At 40.5% G+C, this 21136-nt stretch overlaps 1 protein-coding gene across 1 annotated transcript in view; it reads left to right on the top strand.

Moving 5' to 3' along the window:
* The first annotated feature begins 5541 nt into the window (after positions 1 to 5541).
* Positions 5542 to 21136, top strand: part of sema3ga (sema domain, immunoglobulin domain (Ig), short basic domain, secreted, (semaphorin) 3Ga) — a 52544-nt gene continuing 36949 nt past the window's right edge. Inside the window, exons 1-2 of the mRNA XM_060932048.1 lie at positions 5542 to 6186; positions 20344 to 20473. Of these exons, the coding sequence (XP_060788031.1) occupies positions 20368 to 20473 (106 nt within the window). The 5' untranslated portion in view covers positions 5542 to 6186; positions 20344 to 20367. The remainder of the gene's footprint in view (positions 6187 to 20343; positions 20474 to 21136) is intronic.

Below are 21136 nucleotides of genomic sequence, written 5' to 3'. Positions count from 1 at the left end.
ACTACCTTCTTAAATAGTAAGTTTTCTCAAAGCTGTACACTACCTATGATTATATTCACATGGACCGACAAGGCTAAGCTACATCCAACTTCACAAACTGCTGCACTAAATAGTAGTCTGTGTATGCATGGCATACTATTTTGATATGTAGTACTGTATGAACATAACTTAAGAAAAACGCTGTGGTTTTTGTTCTGTGTTCTTTTGACTTTGACACAGTGGAGATGTTAATACACTGGTCTGTCTCAGCCATTCTTGAAGTGAACACACACACACACATACACACACACTAAAGCACTCTTTGAGGCCTACATGACTTCACCGAGACAAATTTCCGTGCGGGAGAAATGTCTTTTCAACAGCACCCCTTTCCCCCCGGTGATTTTTTTTGTCTCCGTTGTCGTTAGCCGCACAAATGCCATGTGAAGAATCTGGGGAATTTTCTAACACTTTATTGCCCTTTGGTGCCCTTTTCAAACTGTTTCCTCTACAGGGGCCTTTTGTTTGAAATGTGATGGGTGTCAGACATTTGTCAGTCAAACAAGAGCTCTTTCAAGAGCAGCCAAACTGTTTATAAGATGTCATTTTAAGGAGAAACATGTTAATGTATGTTAAAGTCAAATGAACAATTATGTTACAGTAATTAGCCAAGATGATCCAAATGACAAGTGATAAACATAAAAGACACCACTGAAATAACATATTTGGTAGACTATGGGGTAAAACTGAATAAATGTATGTCACAGTAGCATAACTGTATCTTTCAATATCACGATAGCACAAACTGCTAGAATAGCCCAATTTATAAAGTGAATTTATTGCATTTAGTCTTCTGTGGTTTATCAAAACAATCTAGGATTTGATTCTGCTTTTGTCTGTATATCCTTTAAAAAAAGAGACTACCTTTTTTATAGTTGCATCATGTAGATTAAAGCAGTTATAACATTTCCATCTGGTGTAGACACCCAAAAGCACATCATTTTCAGAGTGTTAAAGGCAGTGCTGAATTTGAGTGGTGATTCCTTGGGATGGGTAAAAGAAACAAGAAGAAAGCCCTGTCCTTAAAAAAAGGCATAATATAAATATATAGCCAAATAACCAAATAAGAATAACAAGTATACAAACTTAAGTAATTCAATTTAAGTTTATAGTTTTGCTAGTCCATTAGCATTATTTATAATGTTTCTCTATAATATGGGTGGCACGGTGGTGCACCCAGTAGCATTGCTGCCTCACACGTTTAATCAGGAACTTGGGTTACTGTCTGTGTGGGGTTTCCGATGTTCTCCTCTGGGTTCTCCGGGTTTCACACCACCTCCTAAAAACAGTTCCAGTTGGTGAACCTAAAATCCTCATAGGTATGAATAAGTGTGTTAATGAGTGTGTGCACAGTGTCCTGCAATGGACTGACGTCCCATTCAGGGTATGTTCCTGCTTCATGCCTAGTGTTGCATAGATCCACCACAATGCTGACCAGGATAGTGTTCAATTTACTGAAGATGAATGAATGAATAAATAATTTCCAACACCTTCAGAGATTCTATCTATCTATCTATCTATCTATCTATCTATCTATCTATCTATCTATCTATCTTGAGTCTTTCCACATTCACTGGATATAAGCAATCGCGTGCTCTGACTGGCTACTCTACTCATATACCGTGAGTAGGCTATCAGCTCATATACCGTGAGTAGAGAAAAACAAAATGGCAGAGCATTTTGCTGAACCAACCGAGGACAAAATAAAAACTCTACGCGAAAACAACCCCCCCCCCCCCCCCAAAAAAAAATACAAAAAAGCAACAAAATATGGAATGAAAGTATTTGATGGCAAGAATGTATCTTTTTTATTTTTCAATAATTATTATTATAGCAGGCGGCACGGTGGTGTAGTGGTTAGCGCTGTCGCCTCACAGCAAGAAGGTCCTGGGTTCGAGCCCCGGGGTCGGCGAGGGCCTTTCTGTGCGGAGTTTGCATGTTCTCCCCGTGTCCGCGTGGGTTTCCTCCGGGTGCTCCGGTTTCCCCCACAGTCCAAAGACATGCAGGTTAGGTTAACTGGTGACTCTAAATTGACCGTAGGTGTGAATGTGAGTGTGAATGGTTGTCTGTGTCTATGTGTCAGCCCTGTGATGACCTGGCGACTTGTCCAGGGTGTACCCCGCCTTTCGCCCGTAGTCAGCTGGGATAGGCTCCAGCTTGCCTGCGACCCTGTAGAAGGATAAAGCGGCTAGAGATGATGAGATGAGATTATTATAGCATTTTTCACAAACTGCTACTATCATTTCGCCGGTTTGTTTACATTCTAAGTGGAAATTATTTTGTCGGACGTTTTGTATAAAGTTTTATTTATCAAATTTGCAAAAAATAAAAATAAAAATGCTCTGTTTCTCAAAATCTAGTGAATGTGGATAGAATAAAACAATTATTCCACCTAATCTCAGTGCTACGCTCCTCGTCCGGTATCAGCTCATGAACAACTCGATTTCGTGGAATAACTGTTAAATCTATCTATCTATCTATCTATCTATCTATCTATCTATCTATCTATCTATCTATCTATCTATCTATCTATCTATCTATCTATCTATCTATCTATCTATAATCAGAGAAACACTAACCCTGATAACCTTGTGTGTGTGTGTGTGTGTGTGTGTGTGTGTGTGTGTGTGTGTGTGTGTACTAGTACTTGCTATTTTCAGAGTATGGACATTTTTGGGAAGTGAGGACATTTTGGTTGGTCTTCACTTTTTCAAAGGGCTGTTTGAGGGTTAAATCTGACTTTTAGGGTTCAGGTTAGAATTAGTTTTAGGTTAGGGTTGGGGGGTTGGGGTTAGGTATTTAGTTGTGATGGTTAAGCTTAGGGTAAGTGACTAGGGAATATATCGTAATCAGTGAGTGTCTCCACAAAGACAGAAATACAAGAGTCTGTATATCAGGGGTGTAGCTAGGATTTTTCGGGGGGGTCACACACTGACTGGCAGCCTGAGTACCGGTACATACCCATAGGTTTGTAAATGAAAAAATACATTGAATAAATTTGAGAAAATAACGCGGCCTTTGCATCATTCTTTCATCTCATGTTGCGAGCTGTTGAGATGTCGGACAATGATTAGGCCAAATCAGCTTTATCCGGCAGCATATGGATAGCGGCTCGACATTTTACCCTAGCCAACCGATGCAGATCTTTCTACTCTTGTTGTCTTACTGCTCATCGGCGAAAATGTTTCTAAGTAAAAGGCATCGTGGATGACGAATGGCAAAGATGTCAACGATCTTGTCAATGTCGATCGCTCTGCCATAGTGTATTCTTCCATGTTTTCTTGATGTTGTGTTCTACAAATGGCACACTAAAACTTAGCTTTGAAGCCATAAAATGCAACTTTGATGGAAAAAATATATATAATAAATTGCTCACCTCTCTTTACGTCGAAAGAAGGAAGAAACTTCGCTTGTTTTGACATGGCAAATTATTAACACAAGAGGAAACACTCATAATTCGCAACTAAAAAGACTGCAGCTACACTTGCAGCTTGACCATGCTTTCTAGTGCGATTGTGTTGTGCTTGCGCAGATCTGGGTTTTCGTGGCCAAACCACAGGAAGTCCATACAAGGTTATAGAACCCTAATGAGGCTAAAGCGACAATCTAGTTAAAAAAATGTTAGAAAAATTACAGTGGCCACTTTTCTAATATTCTTATGCGGCTATTGAAAAAATGTATGGTCCGACAAAGGGGGGGGGGGTGTCACGGGCACCCCAAGACCCCTCCCTAGCTATGCCTCTGTATATATATATATATATATATACACACACACACACAGTGGTGCTTGAAAGTTTGTGAACCCTTTAGACTTTTCTATATTTCTGCATAAATACGACCTAAAACATCATCAGATTTTCACACAAGTCCTAAAAGTAGATAAAGAGAACCCAGTTAAACAAATGAGACAAAAAGATTATACTTGGTCATTTATTTATTGAGGAAAATCATCCAATATTACATATCTGTGAGTGGCAAAAGTATGTGAACTTCTAGGGTTAGCAGTTAATTTGAAGGTGAAATTAGAGTCTGGTGTTTTCAATCAATGGGATGACAATCAGGTGTGAGTGGGCACCCTGTTTTACTTAAAGAACAGGGATCTATCAAAGTCTGATCTTCAGAACACATGTTTGTGGAAGTGTATCATGGCACAAACAAAGGAGATTTCTGAGGACCTCAGAAAAAGCGTTGTTGATGCTCATCAGGCTGGAAAAGGTTACAAAACCATCTCTAAAGAGTTTGGACTCCACCAATCCACAGTCAGACAGATTGTGTACAAATAGAGGAAATTCAAGACCATTGTTACCCTCCCCAGGAGTGGTCGACCAACAAAGATCACTCCAAGAGCAAGGTGTATAATAGTCGGCGAGGTCACAAAGGACCCCAGGGTAACTTCTAAGCAACTGAAGGCCTCTCTCACATTGGCTAATGTTAATGTTCATGAGTCCACCATCAGGAGAACACTGAACAACAATGGTGTGCATGGCAGGGTTGCAAGGAGAAAGCCACTGCTCTCCAGAAAGAACATTGTTGCTCATCTGCAGTTTGCTAAAGATCACGTGGACAAGCCAGAAGGCTGTTGGAAAAATGTTTTGTGGACGAATGAGACCAAACTAGAACTTTGTGGTTTAAATGAGAAGCGTTATGTTTGGAGAAAGGAAAACACTGCATGCCAGCATAAGAACCTTATCCCATCTGTGAAACATGGTGGTGGTAATATCATGGTTTGGGCCCGTTTTGCTGTATCTGGGCCAGGATGGCCTGCCATCATTGACGGAACCATGAATTCTGAATTATACCAATGAATGCTAAAGGAAAATGTCAGGACATCTGTCTATGAACTGAATGTCAAGAGAAGGTGGGTCATGCAGCAAGACAACGACCCTAAGCACACAAGTCGTTCTACCAAAGAATAGTTAAAGAAGAATGAAGTTAATGTTTTGGAATGGCCAAGTCAAAGTCCTGACCTTAATCCAATCGAAATGTTATGGAAGGACCTGAAGCGAGCAGTTCATGTGAGGAAACCCACCAACATCCCAGAGTTGAAGCTGTTCTGTACGGAGGAATGGACTCAGGACTGATCAACAGTTACTGGAAACGTTTAGTCGCAGTTTTTGCTGCACAAGGGGGTCACACCAGATACTGAAAGCAAAGGTTGACATACTTTTGCCACTCGCAGATATGTAATATTGGATCATTTTCCTTAATAAATAAATGACCAAGTATAATATTTTTGTCTCATTTGTTTAACTGGGTTCTCTTTATTTACATAGGACTTGTGTGAATATCTGATGATGTTTTTGGTCATATTTATGCAGAAATATAGAACATTCTAAAGGGTTCACAAACTTTCAAGCACCACTGTGTGTGTGTGTGTGTGTGTGTGTGTGTGAGAGATGGGTTAGCCAGTTGTGTTGGGCTAAGTGTAAATTTATCCTCTGACTGCTGAAGCCTCTCTGTCATGTTGTCAGGTATGATTGTGAAGCTCACTCTTCCTGTGATTGTTTCTGAGTTTCGGAAAGGTGTGAGCTCTGTGTCACTCCTCGGTGTGTAATGAGTTAAGTGTGTATTGTTGGGAGTGGGAGTGTGTCAGGCAGGGAGACGTTAGAGGGATCCAGCAGTGAACACCTGCCATGGCTTAAAAAAACAAAAACAAAAACAAACAAAGCTCTGGAGGTTCGAGTACAGCTTTCGTGACTACAGGACATTGTTTTCTTTCTTTTAGACTCGGAACACTTATCTTTCGTCTGTCAGACTGTCACGAAAGCAGTGAAGCACCCAGTTTTGGGTCTTTGTTGCATTTTAGCGTTGCCAGAGATAAGAGAAAGAAGCAGTAAGCGTGCTTTCTCTCTCTCTCCTCTCTCAGGAGGCGTTCACGCATCGGTCTCCGAGAGCAAAGGATTCACATGAAAAGAAGTCAAAAACACTGAAGCGCTTTCATTTTTCTTTTAAAGAAGAACTAGTATTGGGTGGATTACAGCGTGTTGTCTTGTCTTTTCTTTCCCCCCAAGCCTGAGGAATATCACATCGAGGCTGAAAGGAATGTGGTGATAAAAATCTCACCTGCGCCAGAGCAGTCCGCCAGGGTCCCTGTGCTTCAGCCCGGAGTCTGACACAAAGCTTGGAGGTAAAGAATACACCAAGTGGGTAAGATTCATTTCCTTTCGTTGCTTTGGGGTTGGAAGACTTTCACTCTCTCTTTCTTTCTTCTCATTTCGGTGGTTTATTGGGGGGGAAAATGTTCTCACTTCAGTTTCGTCATTACTGTATAAGCAGGAGTGTCAGACTCAGGACCTGGAGAGCCACAGAAATGTTTCCACTCTTCTAACACTAAATTATACCCCAAGTAACAAGCTCAACTTTACAGTACTGTAGTACTCATCTCATCTCATCTCATCTCTAGTCGCTTTATCCTGTTCTACAGGGTCGCAGGCAAGCTGGAGCCTATCCCAGCTGACTACAGGCGAAAGGCGGGGTACACCCTGGACAAGTCACCAGGTCATCACAGGGCTGACACATAGACACAGACAACCATTCACACTCACATTCACACCTACGCTCAATTTAGAGTCACCAGTTAACCTAACCTGCATGTCTTTGGACTGTGGGGGAAACCGGAGCACCCGGAGGAAACCCACGCGGACACGGGGAGAACATGCAAACTCCGCTCAGAAAGGCCCTCGCCGGCCACAGGGCTCGAACCCGGACCTTCTTGCTGTAACCACTACACCACCGTGCCACCCACTGTAGTACTCATAACCCTTTTTGTGTTTGTTTTCTGAGAAATTACTTCTCCTTCTTGTTCTTCTTGCCATTGTGCAGGTAAAACACTGTAGAAATGAGTGCAGTGCCATGGAAAAATATACAAGGTTAGTCAAAATTATGTTAACACTAATGGATTATTTTTGTCCTGCAGATAGATGGGCGACAGATTAAATAGTACTCTAGCTTTTGCGTATTGAGCACAATGGCGAACAGGTTGAGACCGTCCTGTAAATCATCTTGCACGTATGTGCAAAACGTACAGTATGTTTTGTGAACAAATGGTTTCTACTGTTTAAGTGTTAACGTAATTTTGACTAACCCTGTATATTTATTTAAAGACAACAAAAACTAAAAGGGTACTCGGTAGTGTGCATACCTCCACCAAGCCACATGTTTGGATTCACAGCAAAATCTAATCATTTGTTCCTTGGCCCGTGACCCACCTTTCCTCAAATTTTCATCAAAATCTGTTTCCTACTTTTTGAGTTACATTGGGAACAGGCAAAAAAAAAAAACTCCTGGATCTGCATACATATCCGTATTTGCATCAACATCTTATCAGATGTTCCATGGCACATGACCCACCTTTCCTCAAAATTTCATCAAAATCTGTTCACTATTTTTTGAGTTACGCTGGGAACAGACAAAAAAAATAATAATCCTGGATCCACATACTTATCTGGAGCCTGGATCCACATACATATCCGTATTGCATCAAAATCTAATCATTTGTTCCTTGGCCCATATCCCACCTTTTCTCAAAATTTCATCAAAATCTGTTCACTATTTTTTGAGTTCCACTGGGAACAGGCAAAAATAAAAATAAAAAATCCTGGCTCCACATACATATCTGTATTTGCATCAACATCTAATCATTTGTTCCTTGGCCCATGACCCACTTTCTCTCAAAATTTCATCAAAATCTGTTCACTGTTTTTTGAGTTACATTGGGAATAGACAATAAAAATTCCTGGATCCACATACTTATCTGGAGCCTGAATCCACATACATATCTGTATTTCCATCAAAATCTAATCATTTGTTCCTTGGCCCATGTCCCACTTTTCCTCAAAATTTCATCTAAATCTGTTCATTATTTTTTGAGTTACACTGGAAACAGGCAAAAATAAAATAAAAAAAAATCCCGGATTCACATCCGGATTTGCATCAACATCTAATCAGTTGTTCCTTGGCACATGACCCACTTTCCCTCAAAATTTCATCAAAATCTGTTCATTATTTTTTGAGTTACACTGGGAAGAGGCAAAAAAAAAAAAAAATCCTGGATCCACATACTTATCTGGAGCCTGGATCCACATACATATCCATATTTGCATCAAAATCTAATCATTTGTTCCTTGGCCCATGTCCCACCTTTCCACAACATTTCATTAAAATTTGTTCACTATTTTTTGAGTTACATTGGGGACAAAAAAAAAAAAAATCCTGGATCCGCATACATATCCGGATTTGCATCAACATCTAATCAGTTGTTCCTTGGCACATGACCCACCTTTCCTCAAAATTTCATCAAAATCTGTTCACTATTTTTTGACTTACACTGGGAAGAAGCAAAAAAAATAATCCTGGATCCACATACTTATCTGGAGCCTGGATCCACATACATATCTTTATTTTTTTCGCGGTCCGGTTTCTATCAAATCCTGCGCTCTGATTGACTGCCGAGCGGGTCCGTATCCTATGATACGGACCCCGGATATGGACCTCTGGCGACTCACTCATTCACAACAACAACAAACATCGTAGCAATTTTTGTCAACATTTATTTTCGCATTTCTCAGGAGAATAGCATTAACTTTACATCATGGATAGTGATAACGGCAGTCTTCACAGCGAAAGCGAGTTTTACTACCCTGAGGAAGAAGAAATAAAAGAAAACATTTCAGGAGAAAGCTAAAAACCTGTAACTGTCGCTAACGACGAGCAAAAACATGGCTGAATCCTGAATGACTCAATTTTGTATAAATAGGGGACTACATAGGCGGCAAAATGTAGCTTTTTTCCTATCATGGAAGTGCACTTGTATACCGAGGAGGAAGCCATTTGCATTACAGCCATGAATGAGGATTCAAAATGGTGGCTCGCCTCGGCTCGGTTTTCCCTTTCGGGCACTCTCGTTTTCTGTTAGAATTTGGTAAAGAAAAAAATAAATATATTATTTACCAGCTTAAGGTCGGTCCATATGGTGAAATACTGTGACCTCGGCCTGGAATACTGACCTCCGTCACGGTATTTCACGATACGGACCTCCCAGCTGGTAAATAACATATATGTATTTGCATCAAAATCTAATCAATTGTTCCTTGGCCCATGTCCCACCTTTCCACAACATTTCATTAAAATCCGTTCACTACTTTTTGAGTTACGCTGGGAACAGACAAAAAAATAAATAAATCCTGGATCCGCATGCTTATCTGGAACCTGGATCCACATACATATCCGTATTTGCATCAACATCTAATCAATTGTTCCTTGGCCCATAGCCCACCTTTCCTTAAAAATGAATCAAAGTCTGTTCTCTACTTTTTGAGTTATGCTGGGAAAAGACAAACAAACAAACAATCAAATGGAGGGGAAAACATAACCTCCTCCAACAAAGTTGGCAGAAGTAATAACCCTCATTCAGTGCCACAATTTATGGTGCAAATGAACCTGATCAGTTATTAAACCTCCAAGGAACATAAAGTAGATTAACTTTAATTAGTTTAAGAAATGATAAGTTACAGTACTTTTTTTTTGGCTTTCTGTGAAACTAGGTTCATATTAAGGTTGCACAGTTACACTCTTTTTAATGATTCACTCCCAGGTTTTGGTTGGAAAAGACTCTGGAATAAACCTATAAATGTGGAGCAGGATGTAATGGACGTCATAGATTTCAGCTTTTAGTATTCATAATTCATACACTGTCCATTCCAGTAGAGTGCTATCATCTATAATGTATGCGTACATGAAAATATAACAGTCCATACCTGCCAATTCCCTCTTAACTGTTGAAGCAGCAAATGGGCCACTTAACAAGTTTTTAACTTCAGACTGGTCTGGTTGTATATTACATGTTGTTAGTGCACACAGAGGGGTTTGTTACCATCAAACTAATCAATATTTGTACTGTAATGTGTGTGTAACATGCAAACATGTGGATGTGGTCCTTGGGGCAGTGGGTACATCTTAAGCTGGGCATACACTGTGCGATTTTTTCAATCGCGGTATTCAGCTGCTGTTCACACTGTACGAGTGAATCGCAGGGGTAAACAGCACGCAGCTTACGATTCCTGTTCTCACACTATACGATCCGATGCTCGGATGCGATGCTCGGATGCGATGCTCAGGATTTCAAACAGGTTTGATTTTCGTCCGATCGATCGGGAGGAGGTCGTGAGGTGTTAATCGCTTGTCGTTACCCCATGTATACTACACGATCCGAGACGCACGATTGAGCCAAAACTCGGCCCGATCTCCAAAATAGTCGCACGAGTGAAAATTGTGTCAAAATCGGGCCAAAAATCGCACAGTGTATGCCCAGCATTAGACATTTGTGACAGGCAATGTGAAGAAATTAATCCGGCAAAATCTGTGACCATATAACGTTTAAGCAAACTTGTGTCTGTATGTGTTGATGTGACTGTGCGATGGCACACAGTTGGGGAGAGAAGTCATTTTACTGAACCATGAGAACAAGTTGCAGTTTTATTTTGTACAAAAATAATTTTGTGCTTTGATGCTCTGGTATTACTGTTAATCTTTCAGATAGTAAACAATGTATTTTTCATAAACAGGCTACGATACATAATATACAAGTCCAAATCATAAAAAGTTTGGACATTATGTTGAAACTGAAATTAAAATTGAAAACAATGATTTCTAAAATTTTTATTTATTTATTTATTTATTTATTTATTTACCTGTATTGCACTCAAAACAAAACAACAGTGCATTATTTGACGTTTTACCTCATGGATTTTATTGGGGGTTTTGTTTTGTTTCAAAATAAGCAGTTATTACAATTTTGATTCTTGCAACACATTTCAAAAAAAATTGGAATGGTAAAGTATTTACCACTTTGTCATGTTGCCAGTCCATTCTTCCTGCAAACAGGTTTTAAGGTGTGCAGCAGTAAGTCATATTTTTCATTTCAAAATTCGCCACACATTCCCTATTGGGGACAGAGGGGACAGACACCCTCTTCTTCCACAGCTATCCCTTTGTAACGTGTGCAGAATGAGGTTTTGCATTGTCTTGTTGAAATATCCCTGGAAAAGATGTTGTTTCGAAGGCAGCATATGTTGCTCCAAAATCTCAACGTACTTTTCTGCATTAATGCTGCCATAACAAAAGTGTGAGTTACCTTTGCCAAGGGCACTGACACAACCCCATACCATGACAGACCCTGGCTTTTACATTTGTTGCTGGTAACAGTCTGGATAGTCATTTTCGTCTTTGGTCTGGAGCACACGGTGTCCATTTCTTACAAAAAGACCTGGAATACTGATTCATCTGACCACAGTACATGTTTCCATTGTGTGATGGTCCATCCCAGATGCCTCTGAGCCCAGAGAAGTTGACGGCGCTTCTGGACACAGTTAACATAGGGCTTCCGTTTTGCATAGTAAAGATTTAACTGGCATTTGTGGATGTAACTCTGTAATGTAGTGCTTGACAAAAGTTTGTCAAAGTAATCCCGAGCCCATGTGGTTATATCAGCTAAAGATGAATGGCGTTTCCTGATGCAGTACTGTCTGAGGGATCAGAGGTCACGGGTGTTCAGATTAGGCTTGTGCCCTTGCCCTTCATCCATTGAAATTCCTCAAGATTCCTTGAATTATTTAATGATATTATGTGCCATAGACGGGGAAATATCCAAATCCCTTCCTATCTTTCTTTGAGGAACATGTTTGTGAACATTTCGATAATTTTCTCACACATTTGTTGACAAACTGGAGATCCTCAGCCCATCTTTGCTCCTCAAAGACTAGGCCTTTCCTGGATACTGCTTTTGTACCAAATCATCATTCCAATCACCTGCTGACATCACCTGTTTCCAATCACATCAGTATTTAATTGTTTTACCTCATGTATAGCCCTAAATTGCTCCTGTCACAACTTTTTTTGGCGTGTGTTCCAGGGCTGAAATGCAGGAATGGATGTGCTGTATATTAACAAATCGAATGAAGTCGACCAGACAAAACATGAAATATCTTGGGTTCATACTGTCTGCAAAGAAATACAAGTCAAAGTAAATTTCAAAATCACTGCTTTCTTTTTTTTTAACTTGCATTTTCCATACCGTCCCAGCTTCTTTTGATTTGAGGTTGTAGATTAGTTCAATAATGAGCACTAAATGAGCAACACAGCTTTGCTTTGCTATGTGTGACGTCTCGCCCTCACATAATTAAAAGATGTTCTTGTTGTGTCTCCAAAAAATTGCCTTTAAATTCCCGCAGGGTGTGAATTCTTTTTATAGAAAGCCTGTTTTCAATACTCTGTTCTATGAAGTGTGTGTGAGAGAGAGAGAGAGAGAGAGAGAGAGAGAGAGAAATCTTGGCTAATTACATAGGGATTGAGATTCTCACCTCAGCACCTCAGCAGGTGGAAACATGACCCACATTGACCTTATTTTCCCAGCCTGGGGCTTGTGTTCCTACAGGCATATGTCAGTGAGTTAACACCTGTGTGTGTGTGTGTGTGTGTGTGTGTTTATATGCTCCTGCTTGAATAGCTGAGTTGATATGTATGTCTGTTTGAAATCTGTGTGTGTGTGTGTGTGTGTGTGTGTGCGCCACACCTTCCACACAGAAGCAGTGCCAGAATCAACATGTGAAAACACCTGAGCGCATGACCTGTGCTGACAAACATCAAGTGAGAAGAAGCCAGATTTAATCAATCAACTTGAGTTTGATCTTCAGCGAGTGGAGCACTGAAGAAAAGAGAAAAGGCGATGAAAAAGACAAAAAGACGTGAGGCAGAATTAGGCAGCAAGAAAGGCCTGCTGCAATCCTAACCCCCTCAGAGAATAAGCCATTGACCTGAAACACCATTCAGTTTTTTTTTCCAGTTTAATTTCCCACCAGACTTCAGTCCTCGTGCACTTTTGAACTTCTTTGCAACTTGTTTATAGCCCTCCGCAAGAATTCCTAACCTGCTGTGATTTCAATCTCTCCTGCAGTACAAGCGTATCCATCTCTAAGGATGGTGCAGAGCGATTATCATCAGATCAGTGCCTCATGCTTTCAATCCTCTTTCTTTCTGAACTTTCACACCATTACTCACTCACATGTCCCCTCTTTCCTCACCCATCTCTCCTTCCTTCTATCCTGTGGTTTGGGCATGTAGTGCATTCCGAGACAAGCCTCTAGATGCGCCGAGTGTGAACTCGAGGCTGGTGCATAGAAAGATTTACAAGCAGCAGATCAACTTTCCAGAAAGTACTCCAAACTTTATTTCTTAGGTGGAGATTGTTTGACAGTTCATGTATTGTGATAGGTGTATATATCCTGTCAACTGTAGAACTCTTGGCACCCTTCAAGATAACGAGCATGAAGAATAATCAAAAATACACATTTCACGCAGTTATTCAAATTTTCCACTTGGGGTCAATTTCTCCTTTTCATAAGAACTCCAGTCCATCCATTATCCATAACCGCTTATCCCGTGCAGGGTTGCGGGCAAGCTGGAGTCTATCCCAGCTGACTATGGGTGAGAGGCGGGGTACACCCTGGACAAGTCGCCAGGCCATCGCAGGGCTGACACATAGACACAGACAACCATTCACACTCACATTCACACCTACGGTCAATTTAGAGTCACCAGTTAACCTAACCTGCATGTCTTTGGACTGTGGGGGAAACCGGAGCACCCGGAGGAAACCCACGCAGACACGGGGAGAACATGCGAACTCCATACAGAAAGGCCCCCTTCGACCACTGGGCTTGAACCCAGAACCTTCTTGCTGTGAGGCAACAGCGCTAACCACTACACCACCGTGCTGCCCTCTTTTCATAAGAACTACTTTTCTTAAATAATAATATTTTCTCTGAAAAGGGCAAAAGCAAGATTATACTCACCGGCCACTTTATTAGGAATACTCATCCACCTGCTGTTTTATGCAGTTCTCTAATCAGCCAATCCCTTGACAGCAGCACAGTGCATCAGATCATGCAGATACAAATCAAGAGCTTCAGTTAATGTTCACTTCAAACATCAGAACGGGAAAAATTGTGATCTCTTTGACTTCCACTATGGCATTGGGTGTTGGTGCTACATGGACTGGTTTGAGTATTTCAGAAACTGCTGATCTCCTGGGGTTTTCACACACAGCAGTCTCTAGAGTTTACACAGAATGGTGCGAAAAACAAAAAAACATTGAGTGAGCGAAGTTCTGAGGGTGGAAATGCCTTGTTGATAAGAGAGATCAGAGGAAAATGGCCAGATTGGTTCGAGCTGCCAGGAAGGATATAGTAAGTCATATAATCACTCTTTACAGCCGCGGTGAGCAGAAAAGCATCTCAGCGTGCAACAGCAGAAGAACACATTGGGTTCCACTCCTGGCAGCCAAGAACAGGAATCTTAGAATCAAGAACAAGTTCCTATTAAAGTGGCCGGTGAGTGTATAAGCACCATAAAGACTGTTGCCCTTTGTCAACTGGTTGTTGACCTGCATAAGCTGGGTAATAGATATAAGAATGCCTAACCAGTTAACAAGACTATTAATAGAAAAGTTAATACAGTACTGTCCTTCCTGAGAGCAACCTACAAAATGCAGTGCTTTAACTTCGTCATTTACAGTTGGAATCGTATGTTGTATTCAGATAAGAGCAAAATCAAAGGAGAGTGATTACCTGGAAAATCCCTCATATCTACTGCACAATATAATGAGAGATGATTGATGTTTTGGACTGTTTTGCATCTATAAGTCTGTGATTTTCTAAAAGTACCAGGGTATTCAAATCCAAAAGCTGGTTGCCTCTGATGGGGGTGAAGAAGCAGTGGCGTGCACAGATAGACACGAGGTGGTGCTCAAGCACCTGCCCCTCTGCCCTCTGTCCAAAAAAGTGCCCTTTTGAATTTTTTTTTTTTTACAGTTTACTGAGGCCAATGTCGACATGATCTTTTAGAAAAGCCGCGGCATTAAAAGCGTGTGTGAAAATAATGTCCCAATGTGTGCCCCCTCCGCACACACACCGGACCTCTGTCTCTCTTGCTCTGTCACGTGAACAAGCGTGCAGTGCATTCAATGTGATGTTGCAGCAGCATAGCGTCCTGGAAGCCACGGCCTTGTCGTAGCACAGACAACACATCGGGCAGTCAGTCAGCTCTTCCCCTGCCCCACCAGCCAGGTAACACATGAATCGAGTGAAAATGTATTGTTTGCCCTCTAAGCCCAAGCTGTAATTATTTTGTCGTGAAGTAGCCCGTCGCATACAGAAACAACTGCACATAAGCATTATATTTTTTGCTAGACCATTTTCAGATTTAGGAAAACAAAAATTTCTTTTTCTATTTTGTTCAACTAGAGATTCCTGGCAAAGTCAAAAAGCCTTGATGTAATAAATTAACATTAAGTGGTTGTTTTACACCTTTAAAAACTAAAACGGGTCAGTGGCGACCCGAACACAAGAGGAGGGTTAAATCTCAGACTTTTATAATAAGGTGTTCCACATGCGCAAAAAAGTGCCCTTTTTTCCCCCCAGAGCACTTGCCCCCCAAAATGTCTGTGCATGCCACTGTGAAGAAGTAATGGATGTTTTAACATGGCAGTGACCCCAAACATGTGTCCAGATCCACACTGAAATGGAATACAAAATTTATGTTTAGCAATGATCATCTATTGTGTGCCAAACATTTTGAACATTTTCTTGAATTATGCTACTAATGACAGGTCATTAAAAAAAAATACTATACAACTTTTTCGTACGTTATACAGGGTGTTTCAAAAAAGTGTGATATTATTTGAGATGGGCGGCACGGTGGTGTAGTGGTTAGCGCTGTCGCCTCACAGCAAGAAGGTCCGGGTTCGAGCCCCGTGGCCGGCAAGGGCCTTTCTGTGCGGAGTTTGCATGTTCTCCCCGTGTCCGCGTGGGTTTCCTCCGGGTGCTCCGGTTTCCCCCACAGACCAAAGACATGCAGGTTAGGTTAACTGGTGACTCTAAATTGAGCGTAGGTGTGAATGTGAGTGTGAATGTGAGTGTCTGTGTCTATGTGTCAGCCCTGTGATGACCTGGCGACTTGTCCAGGGTGTACCCCGCCTTTCGCCCGTAGTCAGCTGGGATAGGCTCCAGCTTGCCTGCAACCCTGTAGAACAGGATAAAGCGGCTAGAGATTTTTTTTTAGAAGAAGAAGCCTTTATTCATCACATGGACACTCAAGCACAGTGAAATTTGTCCTCTGCATTTAACCCATCTGAAGCAGTGAACACACGCATGCACACACAAGTGAGCAATGAGCACACACACATACCCAGAGCAGCGGGCAGCTATGCTACAGTGCCTGGGGAGCAGTTGGGAGTTAGGTGCCTTGCTCAAAGGCACTTCAGCCCAAGGCCGCCCCATGTTAACCTAACCGCATGTCTTTGGACTGTGGAGGAAACTGGAGCACCCGGATGAAACCCATGCAGACACAGGCAAAACATGCAACCTCCGCACAGAAAGGCCCCCTTCAGCCGCTGGGCTTGAACTCAGAACCTTCTTGCTGTGAGGCAACAGTGCTAACCACTACACCACTGTGCCACCTGTGTTTCAAAACTTCAGATGCATGTAATAGGACTACAAAAATAGTTAATGTTGCATTATTTATTAAAGTAAAATATGCATGGAGTGATTTTACTTTGCAGTGCTTGTGATGGGACTGAACTGCAAGGATTTTAGACATGTGATGGCAAGGATGGGCCAGAGCACAGTAATGGGAAAAGTTACCTAATGATGTACAGGACTAAGTTTTCCACATTTCCATATTCATATTCATGCAAAATAAACAGCCTCCAGTAAAAGCCAGTACTGTATTAGCTTTAGAGTTGCTGTATTGTTCCGAATACTCAAGTGAAAATTAAGTCAAAATGCCTACAACACTACAATAAAGAAAAGGATTAACTCAGTAGGGGCTATATTCATTAATTCTGCATGAATTACATAAGCGTGACAGATCTCTCAAAGATATGATTTAAAGTCAGAGTTTGGAGGCAGTTTGGATGGCAAAACGTATTTTATGCCACTCGTGTATCTCCCCTTTTGAGCACTGAGGTGTTATATAGGCCATGCACACATTAGCAAGTGAGGTTCAGTGTTGGAGGCAGCCACCAAAAATCCTGTATACAGTATTTCATTAACGTAACAGTGTGTTAAAATACATACACATTTCTCCTGTTTGAAATGTATTGCATGTGCATATAAGGGAGATTTTATCATTTATCTGAAATATATCTGCTGTAATCCCATACTGACTAAAAAGTAAGCATAATTTTTGTTCAAAAGCTGAAATGAAGGTCGTAAAAACAGGAGACATATTTAAAATGAAATATAATTAACAATTATTCCACAAAAATGAGTCGTACATGAGCTGATAGCCGATGAGGCACATACTGTAGCGCCGAGTCCACTTTAAGCCATGTACAACAAGATTGAGTGGAATAACTGTTTTATTATATCCACTTTCAGTGGATTTTGAGAAACAGAGTATTTTTAAAATAATTTTTTGCAAATTTGATAAATAAAAACTTTATACAAACGAATCAACTTTAGTTGTTTGTTTTTTGTAGAAAGTGCTGTCTTGCTGTCATGCCTAGGTATAGAATAGCTTTAAGCATTTATTTAATTCTTGCTTGGACATTTCAGTTATGTAATTTTGAACCAGTCTAAACAAATTCAACAAATTTTAATGCATAAAGATGAAGAATGCAAACAAACCGACGAAATAACAGTAGCAATTTGTGAAAAATGCAATAATAATAATAAGAAGAGGAATAAGAAAAGAATTCTTGAAAAATAAAAATGATACGTTCTTACTATCAAATACTTTCATTTCATTTGTTGCTTTTTTGGGTGGGGTGTTTTCAAATCGAGTTTTTATTTTGTCCTCGGTTGGTTCAGCAACACACTCTACCATTTTGTTTTTCTCTACTCACAGTATAAGAGTTGATAGCCTAGTAGTAGAGTAGCCAATCAGAGTGCGCGATTCATATCCAGAGAATGTGGATAGATTAATATCAGTTTATACAATAGTGATAGTGGTGCTTGAATGTTTGTGAACCCTTTAGAATTTTCTATATTTCTGCATAAATATGACCTAAAACATCAGATTTTCACACAAGTCCTAAAAGTAGATAAAGAGAACCCAGTTAAATAAATGAGACAAAAAGATGATACTTGGTCATTTATTTATTGAGGAAAATCATCCAATATTACATATCTGTGAGTGGCAAAAGTATGTGAACTTCTAGGGTTAGCAGTTAATTTGAAGGTGAAATTAGAGTCAGGGGTTTTGAATCAATGGGATGACAATCAGGTGTGAGTGGGCACCCTGTTTTATTTAAAGAACAGGGATCTATCAATGTCTGATCTTCACAACATATGTTTGTGGAAGTGTATCATGGCACAAACAAAGGAGATTTCTGAGGACCTCAGAAAAAGCGTTGTTGATGCTCATCAGGCTGGAAAAGGTTACAAAACCATCTCTAAAGAGTTTGGACTCCACCAATCCACAGTCAGACAGATTGTGTACAAATGGAGGAAATTCACGACCATTGTTACCCTCCCCAGGAGTGGTCGACCAACAAAGATCACTCCAAGAGCAAGGCGTGTAATAGTCGGCGAGGTTACAAAGGTCCCCAGGATAACTTCTAAGTAACTGAAGGCCTCTCTTACATTGGCTAATGTTAATGTTCATGAGTCCACCATCAGGAGAACACTGAACAACAATGGTGTGCATGGCAGGGTTGCAAGGAGAAAGCCACTGCTCTCCAAAAAGAACATTGCTGCTCATCTGCAGTTTGCTAAAGATCACATGGACAAGCCAGAAGGCTGTTGATTCAAAACCCATCCCATTGATTCAAAACCCCTGACTCTAATTTCACCTTCAAATTAACTGCTAATCCTAGAGGTTCACATACTTTTGCCACTCACAGATATCTAATATTGGATCATTTTCCTCAATAAATAAATGACCAAGTATAATATTTTTGTCTCATTTGTTTAACTGGGTTCTCTTTATTTACATAGGACTTGTGTGAATATCTGATGATGTTTTTGGTCATATTTATGCAGAAATATAGAACATTCTAAAGGGTTCACAAACTTTCAAGCACTACTGTAAGGCCGTGTTCTATGTAATGTACAGTCTGTGCAAAATGTTACCTTAATGCAATTCCCAAGGTATACCAGTTTTCAAATATTTTTATGGGCTTTTTTATTTTCTGTTAAATTGTTTGTTACACAATAATCGGTATGCATTTCATAGTGTTTTATTTTGGTTTTGTTCTTTTTATTAATGGTAATATTTGCATAATGGACATATAAGGTGTAATGTAAGAAGTCCTCAGTAGAAGAGCTGGTCGTGAAACATTCGAGAACTGCCATTTTTGCTCAGTTTAATGAAGGGTTGCCAATATTTCTGAAATGGACTCTATATTAATGCATTTTTATCTAAAATTTTTTTGCATCGTTATCATCATCAATTTGTTTTATATAGCACCATTCCCAAGCTCAGTCTATAGCTATAAACAGCTATGTACATTTGCACAAAACAATAGTGATATTGACCTGTGGTGCAGCGGGAAGGGGCGGGTCGGCGTTTGTTATGGAAGTAAAGGATAGTGTCCAAAGCACTTGCATTTGTTCTGAGAATGCAGCGAGTTTAAACATGCTTCCAAGTCAGCTGCCGTTTACTGCTGCCACTTAATAATCCGTCGTTTGTTTTTGTTAAGCTGAGAAAGGGGGCAAAAATGCAGACCCTGCACAGCTGCCCCAGTTACATCGCCTCTGTGCACAAATCCCATGATGTCATACACCAGTGGCTTGGATCAGTAGCTAGTGGAAACACATCTAAACTGGGCTTGGAGGGATCTCCTGCTCGAGGTTATAACGTGGCGCAGTGTGACAGGGCTTTACAGCAGCTTAACACACTTTGGCATTGCTGGTATTTCCGAGGCACGTGCTGTTCAAAGCTCTGTTTCACAGTTGTGTGGTGTTTGATGTGCCACTATTACACGCTGATCCTTTTTTCACCTGCTACATTGCTAGTGTGTCAGTCTGCTAATAAATCCAAATATGAATCAGACGGTGCTTTGAGTTTGCAAGACGATTGTTTCAAGTTTGCATCACTGTTACAGCAGTTACATAATAAAGGCCAAATAGCGATATGACAGCGATAAGTAAAAATATTCCGTTTCATCTCAGTGTTATTCCTTCCTTCGATCTTAATTTTTTCTTTGCATGTATTTTCAACTCATATCCTTCGTATTTCCTTTCTGTGTCATGCAGTGTGTTCTGTTCTGTGCCCTGATGATATATTTAGTCAGTCTCTTTTGTTTAGATCTCCATAGGACTTCTCAGTCACATGGGCATTATGGGAACCAGAGTCATCCTGTTGCTGCTGGTACTATGTGTTTGTGGTGTATCCTGCATCCTGAGCTCGGCTCCCAGAGTGGCTTTAGCTTTTAAAGGTAAGCACATACCGTACACATATATAAACCTTTAATAAACAGACACACACCTGTACTATTGTAAAACAACTACTGTTCTCTGGCTTTGGCCCTTTCATTCAGAGTCGTTCATTCATCTGCCTACAAACATGCACACACGCACCCAGACACGCACATGCCGTAATATAGCGCAGTTCCTGTAATCTGCTCGACTGTTGCTAGAAGAGAACAAAAGGTGGATGTTGTCAAAAGACTTGTGACGGATACTCACTGCGTAACACACTCCGTCTGTGTTCATTGTTAACGATCCCAGGAAATTATAATAATAGCAATATGCAATATGAGATGAGATATGAAATGTGGAAACAGTGACTACTGTTTATTGGGGTTTCCTTAACTACAGTTTTTTTTTTCTCCGAGTGTCTAGCAATAAGTGTGGCAGAATTTTTTTTCTTTGCATCACTATGTAACGGAAGTCCTTGCATGTTTTTATTGTTATTTTTTTCCCTGCATCCTATTTTTTCCCCCGGGAGTTTGTTCTTTTGTGTAATTGTTAATGTACGAGAAGGAACCACTATAGTTACAGTTTTCTCTTGAATTTGAGGGTTTAGGTTCAGGGGTTAGTGTGAATGAAGCTTTGATCTCAAACAATTGCAGTTATTATAGCGCATTAACCCGTCAGCA

This window comes from Neoarius graeffei, chromosome 10 (genome assembly GCF_027579695.1).
Source record: "Neoarius graeffei isolate fNeoGra1 chromosome 10, fNeoGra1.pri, whole genome shotgun sequence".
NCBI classification, from domain to species: Eukaryota; Metazoa; Chordata; class Actinopteri; order Siluriformes; family Ariidae; genus Neoarius; species Neoarius graeffei.
This window is presented reverse-complemented; position numbering and strand designations above follow the sequence as displayed.